Source organism: Orbicella faveolata, unplaced genomic scaffold (assembly GCF_042242905.1).
Source record: "Orbicella faveolata isolate gen_17 unplaced genomic scaffold, um_ofav_v1 contig_1, whole genome shotgun sequence".
Classification (NCBI taxonomy): domain Eukaryota; kingdom Metazoa; phylum Cnidaria; class Anthozoa; order Scleractinia; family Merulinidae; genus Orbicella; species Orbicella faveolata.
In genome coordinates, this window is record NW_028301536.1 from 16,167,548 (window position 1) to 16,184,718 (window position 17,171).

The 17,171-nt window shown below is 38.9% G+C and overlaps 2 protein-coding genes and 1 long non-coding RNA gene across 6 annotated transcripts in view; 1 reads left to right on the top strand and 2 right to left on the bottom strand.

Annotated features, from left to right (window-relative positions):
• The window catches only part of LOC110049989 (myoferlin-like), a 47,989-nt gene extending 46,350 nt beyond the window's left edge, over nt 1-1,639 (bottom strand). Inside the window, exon 1 of one of the 2 annotated variants that reach the window (XM_089292186.1) lies at nt 1,408-1,639. The gene's annotated coding sequence lies outside the window, so the exon portion shown is untranslated. Of the gene's footprint in view, nt 1-127; nt 339-1,407 lie in introns of those variants that run through there. The other variant, XM_089292190.1, reaches the window with a different exon arrangement.
• A 493-nt stretch (nt 1,640-2,132) lies between these two features.
• LOC149118229 (uncharacterized) lies at nt 2,133-17,157 on the top strand. The gene is made up of 2 exons (XR_016208029.1): nt 2,133-2,280; nt 14,642-17,157. It is a non-coding gene; the product is annotated as an uncharacterized LOC149118229 (long non-coding RNA).
• LOC110049673 (myoferlin-like) overlaps nt 6,050-17,171 on the bottom strand; it is a 56,949-nt gene continuing 45,827 nt past the window's right edge. For all 3 annotated transcript variants that reach the window (XM_089292208.1, XM_089292197.1, XM_089292205.1), the window contains 13 exons: nt 16,458-16,585; nt 15,320-15,490; nt 14,704-14,849; nt 13,815-13,954; nt 12,920-13,008; nt 12,560-12,655; nt 11,954-12,001; nt 11,123-11,213; nt 9,993-10,092; nt 9,379-9,575; nt 8,826-8,935; nt 8,324-8,471; nt 6,050-7,193 (listed from right to left, as the gene is read on the bottom strand). In XM_089292208.1, the coding sequence (XP_089148334.1) occupies nt 7,161-7,193; nt 8,324-8,471; nt 8,826-8,935; nt 9,379-9,575; nt 9,993-10,092; nt 11,123-11,213; nt 11,954-12,001; nt 12,560-12,655; nt 12,920-13,008; nt 13,815-13,954; nt 14,704-14,849; nt 15,320-15,490; nt 16,458-16,585 (1,497 nt within the window). In that variant the 3' untranslated portion in view covers nt 6,050-7,160. The remainder of the gene's footprint in view (nt 7,194-8,323; nt 8,472-8,825; nt 8,936-9,378; nt 9,576-9,992; nt 10,093-11,122; nt 11,214-11,953; nt 12,002-12,559; nt 12,656-12,919; nt 13,009-13,814; nt 13,955-14,703; nt 14,850-15,319; nt 15,491-16,457; nt 16,586-17,171) is intronic.

A 17,171-nucleotide genomic window follows, 5' to 3' on the forward strand; every position in this document is an offset into this window, starting at 1 on the left:
ACACAAAACCCGCAAGCTTATTACCCTCGCTCGCTTTCTTTAGCTTTCGAGCGAATAATTTAAAATTTTGTAGCAGAACCAATCGTTATCATAAAAAATAAAATGCTTAAACCGTCTAAGTTTCTACCTGAAAAAAATGCCAGCTTTCTGTTATCCAGTCAAACCACCCGTGATTCAAGCTCTGTTGTTGTTATGGTTCATTTTGCAAATAATGTGATCCCAGCTGAGAGCAGATTTTGCTTTAGAGGTACAATAACAATCGAGTTTACTCTGACTTCTGAGTAAAACTGCGAGGAACTAATCTTTCATTGTATATTCTCTGCGCAAACTGCGCAAACAAAAATGAACGGTTGTGAACAGGTGAAAAGGGCAAAATGTGTGTCCAGTATCTGTTACATATATTAATACCAACTGGTCATGCGAGCCGATAAAATGTAAAATGCAAAATAATTATAAATAACGTTCCGTTGCGCATTCAGGATTGGTCTTAGACCTAAATTTCCAGAACTTTTCATTCTAGGTTATTTACTACTAATTCAAATCACTTGAATTTTCTCCACGCATCTTGACTACGCTTGACTACGCTCGACTCTGTCAACTAACGTTGTAGTTGAATGCCAGAAAATCAGAGCAATACCCTAGCTAAATGATCTGAATCAGATTAGGAAAATGAAATACCGTGATGGATTCAGAGACCTTATAAGAAATAGCATAACCTACTCGACAATAATATTTCGTGTTTGTGAATTAATTATTTCTTTGAATAGAGGAAGTTTAAGGACTGAATAATTATACGCAAACAAAATAACTCAATTTTGCGAGATCGATTAGGCTACGCAGTTCGTCACTTATACTTAGAAATCGTATTCGTCTATAGAAAACCTTGATAGATGTGTTTCTCTCTTCTTAGAGAAAATAATAAATAGAAAAGTGACAAGGCGAAGCAACGGTTAGCTCGTTTGTATCCGCACGTATCATTTTTCTTATGACGAGCCCGCTGTGCGTACCCTCTGTCTCAAGTATAATAGCAAACGAGTAAATAAGAAAAAGGTTTAAACCTTAACTGGGAATTAATTTTGACGATGTAAACGGAAAACAGCAGCTCCTATCTTTCCAAATTCACGTAAACAACCAAACATTTCAGACACATTACAGGCCATTATAACAATACTTACACAATCAATAACGGCCCTCTAATTCTTTTCAAAGGTGCGTTTAACTACTTATTTAAACGAAGACCCAGGCCGATATGGTAGCCTTTATATAACTTAGAATCTATTACACAATGCTGAGATGAATTCCGCTACGAGCTTCTAAGAACTGTGTATTGAGAGCAAGTAAAACGCTTTATTTGTAGGATGGTAAACATATGCCACTTCAGTCTCTTTGTAATTTAAAATGTCTTACCTTAGGGTGACTTTTCAGGGGTTGACTCAGAAGAGGAGAAATCAATTCTTTCAAATAACGCAAAAATCATTTCCAACTGGGTGATTCCATCGCGTTGACATTGTGTTCAACACTCAGGAACGTACCAGTAAAGGGAAGTTGACAAACACGGACCAATTTAACTAAAGAAATAATTAAAAAGGATGCCACCGCAAAAGGCATTTCGACAATATACTCACTGTGTCATTACGTTGTCATGTTAACGGTTTATTTCGCGAAAAAATTTTAACTAAGAATAGCTATTTACATAGGGCGGTGGGAATAATCACACAACTGAATTTATTTTCTCTTACTGACATCTCAGAAAAAGTAAACTAGCGCTACCAGTCCTTATATCCACTTTGCAAAAACTGGGCGAAAAGAAATGGATGTTTTCAAAAAAAAAGAATAATTAGAGACAAACAACGTAAATGATCACTGTTGAAGGAAGAAATAACTTTTAAATATGGTAACAGGTGCAGATCAGGATATGTATGTTATATGATCTTAAACAAAAGAACTGGATAGATGTATTTCCGTTCAAATTAATTTTCTGCACAGTTTTTACAAGGAGAATGGTCGATCGATCGATTTTCCTGGAGAAACTGTTTCTTTCATCTCCAAACTTATCCGATTATAACCAATTTTAATTACTTAACTTATTCATTTATTGTGACGTTCCTTTTGGCCTTATGGCCTTTGAATATTTTACTTTGTTTCATAATGGTTTAAGTTGTATGTCGATCACATTTAACGACACGTACCTTGCCATTCATGCGAGCAGAAAGCGATAGATCGATCATTGGGTAGACGTTCCCAGCGTCAATACAGGCCAGGGCGGTACCTTCACTACAGGTATTCAATTTTTTTAGTTCTCCGTTGAGTAGAATTTAAGCCTAATATTTATTTAACTGGCCGCTGGTCGGCTAGAGCAGTTTGGTGGCTCGTGGAGCTTGTTTCGTAACTCAAGATATAGAATACTTTTTTTTTTTTATAAGAATACATTTTTTAAGGATATCTAGGCTGAAATTGAATATCTTAAGAATCAACCGGTCAAAGCTGGGATTTTGAAAAGAATATCATTTTGTGTGTTGAAAATTTGTAAATACAACACAATTATATGTTTTTAACTAAACCGTATAAAATAATTCCTTTCTCTAAACGGCAAAGCTACCTGAAAAAGCAACAAAAACAGCACTAGCCGTATGTCGATGTATGTTCGATGCTAATCTGATAACATTTCTGCAAGAAGTTATGTGTGTCATAAAAGGCTTTTAAGCCTACAGGCATTAACATTATCCAGACACTAAATACATCGAAAACAGAAATTTCATACGCTATAAACTTAGAATATTCGCAAGAATACTTTCAGCTTAAAATCGGCAGAAAAATGAGAATATTCAGCCTTGCGGCCGGAAAAACAGTATCCTTACGGGAAAAAAAGCCCTGCATTGCTCGTTCATTTTACAACAAGTAGAAATTTTGATAACCTTGAGTTTCAGGAGTTATAACGCTTTTCTAGTCGCTGTATAGGATTGTTTCCCAAACTGAAATATTCAGACATTTTGCGGCCTTTAACAGTAACGAAATACTACGAGGTAGCTTGGGAAGAAACCATGGATCTGACGAACAGGAATCTAACTTTGTTGATATGACCGAAGGCAACCAAACCTTGGCAAAAGAGCCTCAGCTATCAGATCAGGAAAGAAGGGTTTAAATAGTACACCTGCTGTTTCGTCCGTTTTCGAATCTCGCCACGTCTGAGGGAATAATTGTATTCTGCAATATTGTATTGCGCACAGATAAAGAAAGATAGCCAAACTGATAGCACATAGCAACAGACTATACAATTTTACAATCACTTTCGAAAGTTTAAAAATGCTAACAGATCATTGATGCCTAGACAAAGACAAATAGTCCTGAATAACTGCTTTTCTTTCAAACTGGAGAAGATTAATCAATATGCATATTTACATATTTGCATATATGTTAAGCACTGGCAAAGATAGAGCTCGAGCTATCGATATGAGTGAAATTATTTTATGTAAGCATAATTAAAGTTGCGTTTTAGTATCGTATCTCTGTTTTCTTACAAGTCCTTTTCTAGGGAGACAAGAAAGGTCGAATTGACGATATTGTTGTTTAATAATGGTGAAATATTTTCGACGTTTAGATCCCTTGGATAAAAGTGTTTTTTGAAAAGAATTTTCTATAAAAGGATGAGTTCAAGGTAGTAGCATTTCTTGTTCTGTGAGCATGACTTCAACGTAGGAGAAAATGTAGGAACACTTCAATTTACAAGTCATCTGTACACACCAGAGAAAGTGGACAGGCGTACGAAACATTTAGCAATTTGCAATCTAACGTGATTTATGTTCGCTGTTCTTCAAATCAGCGAGATAACGAGATAACGAGACAAAAATGGAAGGGTGCTATGCAGGCGACAAAGCGGGTGTCATGTAACATGTTAATTCAGGCTATGCTCAAGCCATTAGTTCGCCAACAATACCCCGTTTACATAAGTTCTTTTTCAGTTTGGACAAAGAAGTAGGGACATAAATGAGAAAGTAAGGGACATAAGAGACTTAAAGACATAAAGGGGGGTTTGATAGGGGTGCGGCTGTATACAAAATTTGAAGTATACAAATAGGTTTCAAACGATAAAAGTGATTTTAGCGCAAGCAATGCATGGATGCTACACATAGCAATCTAATTAGAGTCCAAAACTCTATTAACACATCTTTAACTGAATCAGGTAAACGTAACAGTGAGAATAGCTGGTATCTTATTTCGATTTAATAAGTTTGTCATATATAAGATATTGGTTTCAGAAATAAAAAATTTAAAACAAATTTAAAAAGGCTAGCATCATATTAAAACAGTTTCCTACACTGGCGATTAGAACGGTGTTCCGTTATTTTTCTCTTTTATTTCCAAGAGCGAAAAGCACTTGAATTTGAGATAATAAGCAGGAAACAGTGGGTTTTGTTTTCCCGAGACCCTCCTTGGGTAACAGTAAGGGTCGAGTGAAACAAAACTCACTGTTTCCCGAGGGGCGCAGTTTCAAGATGCAATGACCTGATCACGTGCGGGCCAAAAGTTCAAGTTGTTGTTTCCCTGGGGAGTGACCCATGACACGTGACACGTTCTCCTCCAATCGAAAAACGTATGAGTTGGGATGTAAAAAAAAGCTGATGGTTTATTATTTGGCTTTTAATTTGTTTTCCATCGAATTTCTTAGGTCTTGATTTCAAACAAGAGAGGATGAAAAATGATTACTCTTCATAGTCATACTCTCGTGTCGCACCATATAAGCGTTGACGCAATCATTCTTCTAACATCGTGTTTTGCTTGTTCCCTCAACCACACATTGGTCTTTCCAATAACCTGAAATCCTCAGATGTGCTCGAAATCCTAGCCTGTTACCAGGTTCTAATTAATTAGGTGAGGGATTGCGGAGCGAACGAAGCGAGTCGAGGAAAAACTGGGCGTGGGTACAGTGGCAACCGTCGAGACCATGAGGTTGATCAATTACAACAGTCAGTTTTCACAAAATAACAAGGGTTTCTTTGTTTGCACTTAATTGCCAGCTTTGAATCTTTGACAGAAAACATAATCCACGCATGCAAGACGAGTCTAGCAAAGATTGAATATGTTTAAAAATGTTCATTTGAAATCTCGAGTTTCCATTGGAAATCGACGCTTTATATGGCGAGCTAGAGTTGAACTAGAGAGGAACCCTAGAGATGAACTTAGCTCGCAGAAAAGTGTCTTAGCTCGCAGAAAAGCGCCAATGTTGTGTACGGCAGTTTATAGAGCAAACGTTGTGGTTTGCCAGAGGGTCTCCACCTTAGATGGGTGAGGAGACATTGGTTTCGACGGTTCTTTGTGATTTGCTTCAGCAATTTTGGGGGAGAGAAAAAAAAAAAACGTACCAACAGGGAATAGCTTTGTGAATTGCTGCGAATCGTCTCCTTAAAAAATGGGACCTTGGAACGAGATGACAAATATCCACTCTCTGATCTCTAACTAAAACCTCTCAATCACAGCACCTACAGAACTAACCAGATTTTAACAGAGGGAATTCAAAAGAGAAGTTAACCTCTGATCGGAATTGGCATTCATCTGTTTGTGACTGAAAATTCTCCCCGTAAGCCTGTCTGAAGGTCTGAAGATTTTAAAGCTCAACCAGTGGATATTTTCGGGGGGAAAGCAGAGTTGAATAGGCCATTTACGAGTTGCCTTTTGCCTCTGTGTCAAAACGAGTTTACGCGCGAAACCATTCATATGAAAATAAGTTCCGCCAACATGTTCATTTTCATACAAACCATGATCAACCTTTACGTCATAAGAAAGGTTTTGCATGAAGACTCGTTTTGAAACAGAGACAAACGGTAACTTGGAAATGGCCTATTGGAGAAAATCTCAAGAGTCTAGCCAATCAAATCATTTCCCCAGAGCCACGTTTTCCTTGTGCCAAGACCCCGCCGGTTAAGAGCGACAGATGGCTCTGGAGACGAGAATGAGATCCTTTTGATTCAAGTCTGTTGCCAGAGTGTTCTATTTCTCGTCTTTTCTGATCGGCTTGGGTTTAATTTAACCAAAAGATCATTCACTCAGTGTGGACAAGATATATCCCATTTATTGAAGCTGAAAGCTAGCTCACCATAGCAGCTGACTTCTGCCATTTTCAAAACAAAAATAGTTTTTCCACGAAATTTCTCAAGCATACCTCTAAATAGTTATCCTAGTCATAAACCACTATGACTGAGCTAAATGCTTACAATTTTGTAATTATATATGGAGTATTCCTCGATGAAGAGAAGCCTTATTCAGATAGTATCATTGAATTCACCTCCATAACAAATTAACCAGCCTCCTTAAAGGAACAATTTACAATCTAATTTTCTTGTACATCTACAATTCCTGTGTTACATCTAAATCTCCTCACCTGTAAACGGAATTATGAAATATTTTCAGACGAATCCCACAGAAGAGACAGTTCAGTGTTATATTCCAGGTCTATGCTTACTGCTCAGTTGGGAAACAGGGATTCATCGCCTGCGACGAAACTTTCGAAACAATTCAATTTGCCCTTAAATTCTCGAGGCTGGTAATGGAGGGGCGTTTAAGGGGGAGATCAAGCATACGACAAAAAAAAAAAAAAAAACACTTAACGGTCACTTCACTGAACTACGAGTGACGAACACAAAATCACGGCAACATAAAAAAAAAATTCTTCAAGTGTTATAACGAAAAATAAACAGTCATTTTACATTTCACGCCCAAAATAATTATCAATTCACGACTAAATATGTCACTACCAGCCTTTTTTCAACGTAAGTGATTACCTCCAGACATTTTCTATCGGCTTCAAGGTAATGAACTGACTGCGTAACAAAGAAAATGCGAACTCTAGCTAATTTTCTATCGGACAAGAGAAGATGTTTTGACTAATTCAATAAACTTGATTTCTGTTTTCTGAGAATAGGACTGCTATTAAGAGCAGATTTTTTCTAACTTGTCAATTTTTTTAAGTAGCGATTTTACAATTTATTATATATAACCCATGAATTGAATATGGCGATTTTTAAATCCGAAGTTATGTATTTACGATTTACTATCAATATATTAATATTATTAATATTTCAATTCTTATACTTCGATTAAATTCGATTCAATAGAAGACTGAACTGTTGTGTTAATTTTCTTGGTTTTCCGTCAGAGTAGACGATTTATACGTTGAATATCTTCTTCACAGAGTATCCCTGGAAAGAAAGAAGGCAATTAATTCGTAAATAAGAAAATGCATGAATGTAGATTTGTTTGACACTTTACAACCTTGTGAAATTCAACCGAACCTTAGCCTGCGAACGCTAACGTATTTCCGGCCGGGAGACAAGCGGCGGCCGGAAATACATCTGCGTTCGCAGGCTAACCGAACCTCTGCATGAAAGCGAGGTTTGCGTTGAGATTAGAAACTCGTTAGCATGATAACATTATTTTACATCTAAAAAGCAAGCTTTGTATCATAACCAGTCAACTCTAGCCTCGCGTCTGTTCAAAGGCCTGGCCACTGAGCAAGGAACTGTAAGATAGTCTTATTAACAAATTGACGTCAGTTTTTTATGCGTCTGTCCTGTTATTGATCATGCATTTCGTCATAACATGGTCAAAGTAGCTGTGGATCCACGAGGCGATAGCCGAGTGGATCCGCAAACTACTTTGACAATGTCATGACGAAATTCATTGTCAATAACAGGACAGACGCATGAAAAACTTACGTCAATTTGTTTTTTACGATAACAAATTGTCAAATTGTCCGCTCTCGCTCGTTGCCGCATCACATAAATTATAAATTCATGTGTCTGTCCGCTTATTGACAATGAAAAATAGCCAATGAGCGCGCGAGAATTTCTGCAGCTATCGTAAAATATCGTATCGTTAAGTCTGTATGATAGGTCAAATGAAAGAACTTGGTAACAATTTGAAACTATAGTGCTGCTTATGCCAACTGAAAGTTTTTGGCGAACGAATATTTCACAAATAAGAACTCTATAAGTCCCACATTTAAGGGTTTACTGTGACTAACTTTACTTGATAGAACGGAGTTCGAAAAGTGGGTTTTGCTGAACATGATCTGCCGGGTCGTGATAAATTTCAAAGCACCGGCATGTTCAAGGAACACAAGACTATAGCCATGAAAATTTGCATGAACGTTCTTTACTGCTGATATTAATTACTAACATCTCGAAAGAGCAACTTCGTAGACAAAGCAGTTCAGATTTTGTAAGAGACTTTTACGACATCGCTGAGGAAAAAACGTTGCGAGACCACCAAACATAAACGAGGTCGCCACGCAATCTTGATCACTGAACAAACTGATGCAAATACTTACCGGCATTGAATACAAGAAGATGACCACAGCGGCCACAATAATAAGGGTGATGAGTATAGCAATGATGATCCACTTGTAATTTCTCCATATGATGTAGCGTAGAGTCTTGAAGGGTGACGTGAACCACCGGAACGAGGTCGCGGGGCGACTGGGAAAGAAACAACACGGAATGCAACGTATGAAGAACAGAATATCTAAAACAACATCAGGAGACCAGGAAGAACTTCCTATTGAAGCCTTGAAAGAGAAATTTCGTAGAGCAACCCAGGTTCTAAATTAATATTTAAACTTCACGGAAGGGAAAGCAAAATACTATGTTAAGAAGTAACAAGACAATGGAAGAATCGAGAAAACTCCTTGGTTTTTCAGTCGAGTTAGACAGTTTGCTTTAAACATGAGCTAACATCACAAACGTGCGACAAAGCTGTCTTCAGCTGTTGGTTGAGAGTGTGCAAAATATCGATACCATAGCGCAGCGCCAATTGCTGCAAGAACAACTTACTTGGGTTCATCTAGAGTTGGATTCTGATTTGGCTCCTCTCTTCCTTTACCAGCAGGTTTAGAATCAGCTTCTTCCTTGGGTAAGAGCTCAATGGCCATTTCGACTTTACCCTGCGACAAAAAAAAAAAAATCTTTAGACTACGGCTTTTGAAACTACTCGGTTGGTTGGCCTGCTTGTGTTTATTTGGCTTTGTATCTGGCTCCAAAAGGTAAGTATTAACAGATTATTTCTTAGGCCCAGGTCAAACTTTGAACTTCACATCAGACGAACTAAACTGCGCGAATTAAGTTCTTGATAAGTTCGACTTTTGACTCGACAGAGTCCGTCCGACTGAATTTAGATCGACAACAAGCTCTATTCGTCTGAAGCCGACGGATTTTTTATTGTGTTCTGAGCAGATCGCAAACAAAAGTTAAACTGGCCATTTTCTCCACGATCCAGGACGAAATCATCACCTTCAGGATCTTGTTTTGATGAATCACAAAATTCTCCGAAGCAAAATTGAAAGAAATGCGCAACAATTTTTAAAGAGAATTTGCAGTTTGATCATACCGTTAACTGCATCTCCTCTCCAGGATCCTGAGCCACACAGGGCCACCATCCATACACTCTCTTCATCTCAAACAGGGACACAGTCTCCACGCTGCTGCTCGATCGGCCTTCTTCAAACGACGGTAGCTGCTGTAAGCTGCATCTCCTTGCACTCTTGGCTGGCTTAGGCATGCGGTTAAGGTTCAGTTCAACCTGACCTAGAAAAAAAGTAGGAAAAAAAAAAGAAAAAACACTATGATAACGTTCCTATATAATACCTCTTCAAATGTCCTGACTTTTCTTCAAACATTTTTATGACTAAACTGAAGGCTAATATAACTTTGCAATTCTTCAGATACATTCTTTCCAAAATGACATTCCTGACTACAAAAAAACAAAAAGGGAATAAAAAACAAAACAAAACCAAAAAAAACAACAACAGAAAAACAAAACAAAACAAAACAAAACAAAACAAAAACCATTCCTTATCAACTACACAACCAATAACTTGCCCTCTGAAGCAAAAAAACAGTGTCTTGATAAATTGTTGACTTCATCCAAACAAACGGACCAACCTCTCTCACTTTTTTCAAGATGAGCTTTTTTTGTAAGGCTCCTACACGACATAAGCATACCTAAAAAGTCGTCCGCAGAGAACTTGTCGTTGTCCCAAATTTGGATGACTAGACAGGGAGGTACACGTTCTTCTGTTTCATCTAAGCTCCAGAAGTGTTCCTACAATGAAACACCTTCATTAACACCTCAATGCAAAGTCTTATCTCACAAGGGTTCGACAGTCAAAAGCACTGTCAAAGGCTAGCTCAATGGATTCTTTGTGAATACATAAACATAGAGGCGAGTCGACTCCAATTAGAACGTTTACGACACACTGAAGCAGTAAAACGCAGGAGCGTGACGTGCAAACCTCGGAAATACTTAGTTATCGCATTTAACTATGTTAAAATGCTGTCAAATTACGTTTGGCACCCGCAGAAGTCGGTTGAGATCCTTGACTGCTTTATTGTGTCACGTGTTGCAAAAGATTGTTTAGTCTTATCACAGCATGATCCGCATCATAGCACCCTCATTCTATTGGTTACACCCGTAGACATGTCTAGCAATAAAAGCACCATGACTTAGTGTAAAAGTACTTCCCTTCTGTGGCGTGCTATACACAGTGTTCTTTGTTTAAAAGTAAAGAAAATTGTCATAATGATAATGGATTATAGGGGAATCCTTGTTTACAATATTTGCATATACAATTTAGTTTCTCATGGAGTTACAAATAAATAAGTTCTGAGTATGGAAAGCTCATAGTACCTTTAAATCTGCAAATGAATACGAGCCTGATGTACTGAATACTTTTTGTGCAACACGGGTTTAAAAACTCAAAATTGTACAAAGAATGTATGAGCTCATTAGCACATTTGCCACCCAAAAATTTTGCGGTTTTTGAAGACAATATCTCCATGAATATTACACCCAAAGAGCTAAAAATTTCACCATGTAGTAAGTTTCACTAGCGTTTTAGCTGCCTGGAGTTAATTCATATCTAACATGTTTACTCCTATAATAACACATCAAAGTAACCTCTCATGGAACAGGGACATGAACTCTCCAAGAATGAGCTCCAAACTTAAATTTCCCTTTACTTAGATGATAACCAAGGTCTTTCAGTCTCACACTGGCCTATTTGAATTTGACATAAAGGAGCACGAAGGATTTTTAATTTGATCACTGTTAGAAAAGAAGACATTTTCGTTACCTTCTTTCTAACGACCAGGACTTTCTCTGCAGCGAGGAACATGAATGGGAAGACAAAACGCCAGTTGAAATTTCCTTCACCGTCCAGAGATCTGAAAACAACAGAAATGAAACAAGAATGAATCAAAACACATCTGTAGTCTGCGATAAAATGGTACGGTCACTCGTGGCTCAGACTACTAGCAAATAAGCGACGCAAGAAGGTTCTATAAGTAAGCTGATCTAGACTGGCAAAATTGACCTGCCAAAAATTTGTCGACAATGTTTAAGTTGTTTCCTTGGTACATCTCTCGGAGGCAGTTATGCACCCTAATAGAGAAACGTGTGCCTGACAGTTACTGTTTTTGTCTTCTTCAGTCCTGTTTGTTCCTTACAAAACCGTCGGTTCATGTCGGGTTCAAAGGCAAGCCAAAGCCATGCACAACCTTAGTCTGTGACCTTAAAGGAGCACGGTCACGGTGTTTTGTCTTTTTTTTTTGGCCACGTACAAAATCTCCTTTAAATGGAAGGAAACCCGAAAATAGTAGTTTACTAAGATAGAAAAACATCAAAGAGATAATAATAAACCATAAAGGAACAAGGATGGTCAAGAATGGCGAAGATTGACACCGATTGCAAATGACGAATTTGAAAAATTTGGGCTAAACTTTTCAAAATGTGCAAACCGTGACTGAGCTCCTTTAACCCCGGAGAGGTTCCCCGGATTCTAAACCCAACAAAGAACTACTGAAGAGTCTTGTATCAACGTGTATTGTCCAAGGTTCTGAGACGCCCTGAAAAGCGAACAACTGTCGGAGAAATATTAAACAACATTACTGGCTATCAACTATACCTGTAATGCACATCAGTTTTTTGTGATTCCTCGACTCCTGCAATCCATCTAGACACCAAATAAAAAGCATCTCTATAAGTCATCAAACGAATCGACTTCTGAAATCACCAGATATTAAAGGTCCCTTAAAATTCTTAATGAATGCAAGTCCTCCACAACACTAAAACTTAAAGATACGCTATCAATCTAAAGTGGAGTCCCGATTTTTCGAGCCTTACAATTATTCGATGCATTCTTTTCGTCCCTTGCAAAAACTTAGAAGAAATCTATCGTCGAGTTTTCGAGCATCCCGATTTTCAAACCAATATCTGTTCCCCAAGGGGGTTACTACTGTAGCACGAGCACCACATATTGATCTGCATCGCATCGCGTTATAATTTCTTACTCAGCAACTTGTACAGGTTTTGTGCCAAGGGGAAATCCATGTAAGATAACTAAAGAATGCAGAAAGCACGAGCTCTACATAAGTGTTCATCAAAGACCTTTGGTGCTTTTAAATAACCAGACCATTTAATAACATTTTTCTATGTTTAATTTTTTTTTAGTCAACCAAAGCGCGCGCAGCATTAAATCTTAGTTATAGAATACGATGCACTTAGTACTTACCCCTTGACGTAAATGTCACTCATTTTCTCTCCTGTCAGCGAAGTCTCTTCTAAGATCACATCGCTTGTGTTCCAAATAATCACTCGCAATTCATAACTAGAAAAGGGATTAAGGCGAAACATCATGCCATGAACAGGAAGTCTTATAAATTAGACATTTAACTTCACAAATAGCAAAGTTGGTTTACAGACAAAAATATTTCCCTGATACTAATGCCCAAGAGCTCTCATAAATGTATGAATAGCTACTCTTTAGGGACCACTGTCATCCCCCTACTTAAAACACGACAGCAAATTGAATGCGCAAGTTCTGACCTGTTGACTGGAAAACAGAGCTACGATAACATGAAGTCAGACTTACTCTCCAGGCTTGCGAGGATTGATATCAAACGGCGAGCCTGCGGTCCCCAGATGCTTCGGGAAAATGTCCACCCACATTTGCAGCTTGCCCTGCAGGGACGATACAAAACAGATACTATAGTAAAGCACATTAAAAGACTTTCAAAAGTACTTACCTGTTTTTGATCGACGTTACGTAGCTGTGCCTCCCAAACCTCGGGGCATATACTCTGACCAATCACAACAATAGCGTCGTTTCAGCCAATCAAAAGCAAGACCACAACCAAGCATAACTTCACGTGCGCGCGTTTTTCCTGCACTTAACACTCATTCTAAACATTCTTAAACTCCAAGTTTTGGTGGGCTTATTCTTCCTTTCCGCACCGAAGTAATAACTTTGGTTCGAGTTTCAAAAAAAGTCGCATGTATTCTGTAAATTCAGTAAATGACAACCTGTCACTAGTAACTGTTAATGAAGGCTAATTTTTTATACCTCCCAACTCAAATAAGTTTTCCGACTGGAGAACGTGTCACGTGTTGTGGGTCAAAACTCACTAACTCCCTAGGGAAACAACTTGAACTTTCGACTCGCACGTGATCAGGTCGTGCTCCTTGAGACCGCGGCAAATTTATGAGCCAGCCGGCGTCGAACAAACGACTTCTTCGCAGTTTTTTTTTTTTTCTATTTTTGAGTTGGGAGGTACAACAAAACACTCAATGACTGGCCCCGCGGGAAACAGTCAGTTTTGTTTCCCCGTGACCCTCAATGTTCCCCTCGGTTTCGCTTCGGGGAGCATTGAGGTCGAGGAGAAACAAAACTCACTGTTTCCCTTGGGGCCAGTCATTAAGTGCTAATTGTCCCATCCATCGCTAATAGTAATGGTTCCCACCACCCGTTAAAAACAACATACTTGTACCTGTTCGACGTTAGGTTGGAGGGTGTTATACAAGGCTCTGGTCTCCACGTGTTCAGGTACCACAGGCATGGAGTTTAACACGTGCAATGCTAACCGCTGGTCAGGTTGACCCAAGTGAGAATGAAACAGCATGCCTTCCTCTGTTGGGCAAAACGATCGTTATATAGCAGATTTGCAAGATATCGTCATTTGACCACAACTACAGTTTGACCCCGGGATTTTGAACTCGGTTATTTCGAATTCCCCGTTATTTCGAACTCAAAACCATTTCCCTTGGATTTGGTTCAGTCATTTACTATCGACTATTTCGAACTCTTTTTCGTTTCCCCCGAGAGTTCGAAATAGCGGGGTTCAACGGTACCGGAATACACTTTGTTGTTCCTATATTATTCAAATTTTGAAGCCCAAGTGTGGTTTAAATAACAATAGCCCTAATCAGCATAAGAAACAGAAAAAGTGAAGGATTCTGGTAGGTCAAATGACGCTATCATGCAAATCGCCTATTTCGATATGAAGATATTCTAATATCTTGAATTCTTCTCCCTGACTGCCATATTAGTTATAAAAATTTGAAGGCAAACCACAAAAATGAAATGTTACATTGATGAAATGGCATACTAGTCGATGCCAGTGCCTTCCAAAGGTTCAGTAAACAGGGATTAAGCCCTTGCATAAAGAAAGTAAAGGGGAAAAAGGGAAAAATATCTTAGACTTTGAGTGAGATTTGAATCCACGACCTTATCTTCAGTTGTCCCACGAGTCGGATAAAGCTACAGAAAACCAAGTCCAGTGTGGTTTGATGATGACTCTCTTTATTCTCGACACAGGTAGGCCTGGCAAGAAACTACTTGTTGAACAGACTCCAGAATTTGAAGAGAGTCTAGCTTACCGTACTCTTGCAGATTGTAGACCTTTCCATCCAGTACAAGCTGAGTGTTTCCAAGGTACTGGGGTTTGCTTAAATTGTTCAACTCACACCAGTACTCCAAGATCTGACGAGGCGTCTGAGAGTCACGCCACTGATTTGGACCAGACCTGACAGTCAAAGGAAGTATGTCACGCGAGTCACGCGATTGCACTCTCTCCGAGGCAGTTAAAAGCTGCTTTTCGTTGCATTTTTGGTTTGGACCAATGTCGTGAGTTAACCGTAACGTTAGTCACGCCATTGGTTTGAATCAAACGTGTTAACATTCACATAGGAGAGAGACCAAGAACCAGGTTTCGATGGCACCCAGTTTAGTTAATGCAACTCCGGGTTCAACAGGTATGATACTAAATGTCATCACTCCTGTCATATTCATAATCAGCATCTTTGTGCTAAAACAACCCCAAGAGCAGTCAAAGACCCTTTACAAAATATTAATGATGTAGGCTAGAAAGAAACACTCATTAAGGGGACATCAAAAGTGTCCACATGGCCGACATCTAAGTCTTATATCGAGTTTCTTCTGTTCTTGTCGTTCCTTGAAGTCAAAAGAATCATCACATTAAGTCTTGGTACTCACGAGCAGTAGGTCTGCGGCAGTCCACAAGTAGCACGAAAACGAGACAAGAACCTGTTTTCCAGATCCACAGTCGTCTCACCAATCAGATCGTCTCTGCCAATGACGTCATAATCCATGACACAAATGCGCAGGTCCTTGATGATAGGAATGGTGGCGCTCATCTCAAACATCCTGGCAATTGGAGAACACAATGTGCTCAGATATGAACCAAAAGAAATACCTTATTGCACGAAATTTCTGCGACACGTTTATTTCGCGATTTTGAGGTGCGCATATTTCGCGACACTTAAATTCCGCGATTTTGCGAAAATTTTGTATTTTGAATCACTTTAAATTCGCGTTTTTGAGTAACACAATTTATTTCCTTGGCAGTGTTACTTCATCATGTCCTTGAATTTAGTAAACCGACTTTATCAAAGGTACAATAACGTTAAAATTAACAAAAACACCACGGCGGAACTATATCTCAACAGTAACATAATGTAAGTCACTTAATTTTTGCGTCATGTTATGTTCGCGACACTCATTGTTCGCGTCACTTTAATTTCGCGATTTTAATTCGCGAAATTAACGTGTCGTGAAAATTTCATGTAATTAGGTATAGGAAGTGTGTCATGTAATATCGGGTTATCTTTTACGATAACCAGCCGCTACAAATCTCAAAAGAAAAAAACTTAACTAAGGAAACGTGCAGGATTTAGCATTCTTCAATGAGAAATGTATCGCGATGTTAAACATATTGTATTTTTATGTGATGTACAAATGAACACACGCGCCACCCTCACCTAAACACCAGAGGGGAAGAGAAAAAGATAAACACCGAAAAGACACATCAAGGGGCACACAGTGGATAGCCTACGGGAGCATCCGGTTTTTCAGCTCTCGTTTCACGCGTCTAGAAAAAACATGAAACAAGGGCCGAAAAAAGCGGATGCTCTCGCACGCTACACAGTGGAGAAAGAAATACAGAAGTTGAGTGTATGATCTTGGGCCAAAGCATCAACTGCTCTGCGTGATAGGTATTGATGGATAGAATTGATTTCCTGCTTTCTCCGGCCCCAATTCTCACTTTTAACAATAAGTCGCTCGAAACTTGGAAACCAGATCACGAATAGCGAATTTGAAAAGGTCTTCTTACTTTCCAAACAAAGGATTCAGGTTGTTGGGTACGTAGTTGTCCTTGTCAGATATCTTAGTCTTCCCCATATGTACGACAAGGTAAGGATCAGCCAGGCCACTGGTGTCCTGTGGTTGAAGGTCTAAAGCCTTTAAGAAAATAAACAACTTATTAAAATCTTGCCCAATCAATTTATACCTGTGCAAATCTTTGGAAGTTTTACCTTAGTTTCCCCTTCCTTGGTTTCCACAGGGTTGAAAGTCTCCAAAATTCAAACCCTTTGTAGAATTCAAGTGTCCTTCGCAGCCATTATTTGAAAAGTCACATAATGTTCCTCTCAAGAGGAGGAGGGGGAGCGTTGCGTGACGAACATTTAACATCGCGGGCCCGTTTTTCGAAGGTCCGAAAAGTTTTAGCACTTGGAAAGCCGCAGCAAAATCTCAAAACTTATGATTACAGAGCTGTTTTATTCACATATTCTTAATAAAAACAGACGTTCCACTCCGTACAAGAAGTTTCAGGCGTATACACCTCTCTATCTTTAAATACCGATTAACTAAAAAGGCTTTTCGGGCCCGAAAAGTTTCTGGGGCTTCTGAGAAACAGGCCCCAGGTCTGGATGACCTAGAAATTATATACTATACCGTTCAACACATGTCTATTTCACATTTCGGTTGTCATGCAATTTTTCTCCTCGGCGGAAAAAAAAAGAAAAACAAAACGGCTGCAAAGAGG